The sequence below is a fragment of the Neophocaena asiaeorientalis genome, unplaced genomic scaffold (assembly GCF_003031525.2).
Source record: "Neophocaena asiaeorientalis asiaeorientalis breed wild unplaced genomic scaffold, Neophocaena_asiaeorientalis_V1.1 scaffold533, whole genome shotgun sequence".
Classification (NCBI taxonomy): domain Eukaryota; kingdom Metazoa; phylum Chordata; class Mammalia; order Artiodactyla; family Phocoenidae; genus Neophocaena; species Neophocaena asiaeorientalis.
This window is the reverse complement of record NW_020172671.1, coordinates 1,201,639-1,207,638: the sequence shown is the minus strand read 5'-3', so window position 1 is coordinate 1,207,638 and position 6,000 is coordinate 1,201,639. Positions and strand designations below refer to the sequence as shown.

General features: G+C 33.4%; 1 protein-coding gene across 2 annotated transcripts in view; it reads right to left on the bottom strand.

Moving 5' to 3' along the window:
• CSMD3 (CUB and Sushi multiple domains 3) overlaps positions 1-6,000 on the bottom strand; it is a 1,062,125-nt gene that overhangs the window by 85,034 nt on the left and 971,091 nt on the right. For both annotated transcript variants that reach the window (XM_024739588.1, XM_024739590.1), the window contains 3 exons: positions 4,720-4,908; positions 4,196-4,342; positions 1,385-1,573 (listed from right to left, as the gene is read on the bottom strand). In XM_024739588.1, coding sequence (XP_024595356.1) covers positions 1,385-1,573; positions 4,196-4,342; positions 4,720-4,908 — 525 coding nt within the window. The remainder of the gene's footprint in view (positions 1-1,384; positions 1,574-4,195; positions 4,343-4,719; positions 4,909-6,000) is intronic.

Below are 6,000 nucleotides of genomic sequence, written 5' to 3'. Positions count from 1 at the left end.
TTTTTTTTTACATCTTTATTGGAGTATAATTGCTTTACAATGGTGTGTTAGTTTCTGCTTTATAACAAAGTGAATCAGTTATACATATACATATGTTCCCATATCTCTTCCCGCTTGCGTCTCCCTCCCTCGCACCCTCCCTATCCCACCCCTCCAGGCGGACACAAAGCACCGAGCTGATCTCCCTGTGCTATGCTGCTGCTTCCCACTAACTATCTACCTTACGTTTGGTAATGTATATATGTCCATGCCTCTCTCTCACTTTGTCACAGCTTTTACCCTCCCCCCTTCCCATATCCTCAAGTCCATTCTCTGGTAGGTCTGTGTCTTTATTCCTGTCTTACCCCTAGGTTCTTCATGACATTTTTTTTCTTAAATTCCATATATATGCGTTAGCATACGGTATTTGTCTTTCTCTTTCTGACTTACTTCACTCTGCATGACAGACTCTAGGTGTATCCACCTCATTACAAATAGCTCAATTTCGTTTCTTTTTATGGCTGAGTAATATTCCATTGTATATATGTGCCACATCTTCTTTATCCATTCATCTGATGATGGACACTTAGGTTGTTTCCATCTCCGGGCTATTATGTGAGGGTTCATAGTTGTTATATATGCCTCCACAGGCTGGGTAAAATAAATCAAATATAAATTTAAATTTCATATTACAAAATAATGTGATGTTCAAAAATTTTCAGAGTCCAATGACATTACATTTTCTTTATGTTGAACTTGTCTTTATTACTATACCTAGCTAAGAGACTCAACTACTCTTTAAAAACAAGACCTAGTCCAAAGCTCTAAAATGTGCCATTTGTTGACTTGTCATTTTTTTGCTATAGCCGGATACAATGCTCAGAGAGTGCCTTGCTTTTTAACAAAATAAAATGGAAATGAAAGACATCTCTGTTGAGTTACCTAAACAGTGAAGAAAAAATGTGGTAATTGGCTACATTTTCCTCTTTTAAATTTGTTGCACTGAGAGCACATTTTTGCATACTTGAGAGTGAACATCATCAGTGACCTTGCCTACTCTTATCCCCTCTTTTCTCTCTGCAGACTCCACACTAACACACACTCCAGCTCTGGGTCATTCATTTTCTGACAGCAAAGTGACGGGAATGGTAGATGCATGAGTAAAGTATGCATATAAGTGGATAGAGTAAAGGCATAAATCACGTAACAACAAATGAAGAATTATAAGACAATGTGTCTCAAGCTCCTCAAATTTATCAGTCTGTGTTTTTCAGCCTTATTTTCCTTAGAGGTATCTATAATATGCTTCTGCATATTTATAATTTTGGAAGTTTCAGCAATCCAAATAAAAGTTAAACGGGGTTAATCTTTTATTAATGTGCCATTTCTGGTTAATATACTTCACCTTGACAAGCAGGGACCGGTGCATCCCATGTATGATACCCATAGGAAGACTTTCTGCACACAGCACTGCTTTTCCCAACAAGTCGGAATCCTCGATCACAGGCCCAGCGGACCACACTATTAAGCTGTCCACCTGTCTGACTGATAATGTATCCATGAGGTGGGGATTCTGGTGTACTACAGTAGAAAGCTTTTTAAAAGAAAAAAATAAAAATCATATAAAATTAATGAATCAGAAACTCTTTACAATCTAGAGTTATAAAAACCTTAAAGTAAATACTAGTTCATAAAAATTGGCCAATTCAATTGCCATCTATGTGAGTTTTACTTCATATGGACATATATTGTTTTCCATCCACTTGACAATCTAGTGACATAACTTTTAGGAGACATAACTATTTCTGGGCTTTCTTCTGATTCTTATTATCACTGGAGATGTCTCCTAATTGAAATACATTATACCTTCTTAATACCCTGGAGGTTCAAAAGCCCTACAAATAGTTTATTGAATTTTGGAACTGGTATTTCCTGTCATCTGAAGGGCCTAAATGCCACAGTTTAGTAGCAATATTTTAGAGCATGTTGTTTACATGTCACTTTGAAATTACCTGCAGACACCTATGTCATGTTAGTTCATGCATTTCATTTTGGTGGATGTCTAAAATAGTCCCTCCACATTCCATAATCCTCTTTTCCAGTTTATTAAAGAGTTTCCATGCTGCCAAGAGTGCTTATATATGGTGATAAAAAATGCCAATAAAATAAAACTTCTTTCATCTCCTGAAGTCTAAAATGTCAAAAGATAACGTGAAATGGCTTTTTCATATATATGTACTTTTGAGACTATTCAGCATGGCAGGATCCATTTACCCTTTGAAACTGAAACTTCAATGTATTCATCTGAGAAAAAAATGAGGCTTTAGGGGTAAATAGTAAGAAACAGATTGGACTTAGAATATATATGTCATAACCTGTCATTTTCTAAAGGAAAAATTTATATTCAATATTTCAAGCTGTTCTTGGGGCCAAAAATGATGTTTTCATTACATTTATATCTAACTTTGTCATGAATATCAACATAAATAAGGATTAGTCTTTAATATAGTGAACTTATGCTTATAACTGTTGGATTTGAATGATTTCCCTTTAAGTTATTATGGTTATTAAAAATATAATTTAACATTCTGACTTTTTAAATACAGTCTGGCACAACTTTAATAAAAAGACATTTACAAAGTTCACATTCAAATATGAAAAACCTCAAGAATGACTTGGGCGTATGTTTAAATTTTTAAACATTTCTCCTTTGCATGCCTAATAACATTTTTCAAATTTAATAGATATCTATTATAGGATAAAACTTGTAAACATGCTATAATGTCAGTGACGAGTTACTTCTAATATGTAAAAGACAAATTGTTGATAAAGGCAAATTATCACCTTATAGTTTTAAAATCAAAGTAGACAAAAATGGTATTTGCACATAACATACATATATGCAAATTTATATAAATGAGTAAAATTCATGAGTTTATCTTTACAACTGGAATTCAAAATTTTATTTAAGTCCATGTCTACAATTGTTGTGTCAGAATAATCTATAAAATATTTAAGAAAGTAATTTTCAGTAGAATTGATTAGCAATGACCCATACCTTGGGGAGACATGGTCTGAACACTGGAGAGATAGAGATGGTTGATTGGGTCTGAAGTATTCTGTTATTGAGCACATACCTATGGCATCTGACATGATTTAGGATGGCAATAAAGAGAAGGGATATAATCTTTGCATAATGGAAAACTATGTACACTTAACAAGAAAATTACTGTCTCAGTATTAGTAGACCTTATAAACAAGAAGGCATATAGGAAAAGCTATTTCATCTTGATAATAAGGATTTTCAGCCTACATCTTTCTAGATATTACTCAATGAAAAGCAATGATGACAAAACATTTTTTTAAAAACTAAATGTTTCTAAGTGATGTGTTCATCATTTTCTCTTTTAAAATTTAATATATTTTAGCAAGTATCATAAATAGGTGGGCAAGAGTGAAGACACAGATTTTTTCTACTGCATGTTTATCTTTTGTTTAAACTTCTCATTTAAAGGAGTTATATATATTAAGTAGATCAGATACAACTGAGCAACACTATTAACATTTTGTGAGAGTTCAAGGGAAATTTCTGCTGGGAAATAAAGCACTTAAAATATCAGAGTTTAATTTTTTTTTTGGCTGGAAATTTTTTTTTAATTAATTAATTATTTATTTATTTATTTTTGGCTGCACTGGGTCTTCGTTGCTGTGCGTGGGCTTTCTCTAGTTGTAGCGAGTCGGGGCTACTCTTCGTTGCTGTGCGTGGGCTTCTCACTGCAGTGGCTTCTCTTGTTGCGGAGCACGGGCTCTAGTTGCATGGGCTTCAGTAATCGTGGCACGTGGGCTCAGTAGTTGTGGTGCATAGGCTTATTTGCTCCATGGCATGTGGGATCTTGGACCCCTGCATTGGCAGGTGGATTCTTAACCATTACGGCACCAGGGAAGCCCCAGAATTTTATTTATAATTAACTTAGATAAGTCATAAATAACTTAAGTCCTTTTAATCATTTCAAAATTATATGAAAGACAGAGCATTATCATTACAATGAGGAAACTGAGGCATAGAGATGTTACATAAATTGCTCAAGAAACATCAATGGAAGAAATATGATTTAAATTCATACCTAATTAAATAGTGTATGTGTCATTGCTCTTTAATCACAACCATACTGAGGATGTAGGTGAGATCTGTACTGAAGTTATAAATATCACATACCTATATATCTTATCCGGAAGCCTTTTTTGTTATTGCCATGATCTGCTGACCATTGAAGAAATACTTCATGACCATTGCTTGTTATATTAAAAGCAGATGAATAATCCCCACTGAGTGAAACAAGCACTGGACTTTGAATATTTGGTCCTTCAGAAAGAAAATAATACAATTTAGGTGTAACTGAATAATTCATCTTTAGTATTTTATATATTTAGAATAGTATTAAATATGGTGAAATTAATCCAGAACCAATTTACTTCATCAATAATAACTTAAAACATAACATAAAATGTTTGTTTAAACATTTTAATTCCATAGCTAAAGCAGCTACAATTTATAACATAATAATCAAGCTAACTACAATTTTCATATGGTATATAGGTAAGTTTGATGTTGATACTTCTAAAAATACCCATAAGATAAAATAAAATCATATAAGCAGTGTTTCTACTGAAGGTCTGAAAGTATAATTAGAGTAGTTGAATTGAATTTATGAATATCCAGTAAATATAACCCATAGTTACCATCATACACCTGAAGAACATCAAATTCCTTTTCTGTCTGGAAGAATTCTACAAACATGCTAATATTATATCCTTTTTCCACAGAAATGCTCCAAGCACACATTTGAAGATTTGGGTAACTGTCAGGATATCCAGGGCTCAATATGACCCCCGTAGAATCCAGGCGTAATTCATTGGCAGGACAGACCACTGTCAAAAAATATATACCATTAGATGATGCTAGTGTTTTAGACCTAAGTGAAAGTTGCATTTTAAATACTGAAAGTTGCATTTTAAAGTTGCATTTCAATACTTTAATTGAAATGTATTTAAGTGAAAATTGCATTAAATACCCAGTTTTTAAATGTTTTCATATTAAATAACAATAAAGGAGATAATATCTTGAGCTATCTGTATAAAAAGACAACTTGTATAATAAGCTTGCAGTTCAAAATATGGAGGAATGACCTAAAATTTTATGGTATTAATTTCCTTTTATTATTACATGGAAGATACATTATTTTTCTGGACAATAAATACATAGATAATAGAAAGATAAGGTATTTTATTACCTTCTATTTCTTTATATTATTTTCCTTCATCTTCTTACATTTTCTCCCCTCTGCTTCTCTTGCCTATGTCTTTACCCTGTCCTTTTCCTTCCTTACTTTTTCTTCTGTCCTCAAACTTTAACTCACTCAGGTATGTGAGGACAGACAGGAAACTGCCCCATCTCAGAGTATTCATTCCAGGCAAAGTCACTTCTAATCTCATGAGTATACTTAAGCCACGAGGACTTAACACAATTTTGGGTCACCAGTTACCTTTCAGTTCTTCCTGCTATTTCCAGATCATAAGTGTAAGACAAAGCACAGCCCTTCATTTCATAACAGTACCTCTGCTGTACATCCTGAGAATGTGTGTGTGTGTGCACGTGTGTGTGTGTATCTCCAAGGTATAGTAAACTACTATACTTTAATTGTTGGCCTCAATAGCATTATGCATTGGACCAAATAGAAACATATACTTAAATTTGCATTTCGAATGAGAATGTGACCAAGATGATCAAATCCTTACCACTCAAATGATGCCATTTCAGCCCTTTTTTTTCCCTTAAGACTTTGAGTTTTATGGTGTGGGAAGAGTACTGGAAGTGCTCAATATAGCCCAAACAGTATAGAAGTAAACCAATATATACCAAACAGGATTTAGTTCAATATGATATAGAACTTTTTACCTGGAAGCCACTGTAGCCACTACAGTAAAATGTCCTATGTATATCACTGATAAATAGTTTTTAAA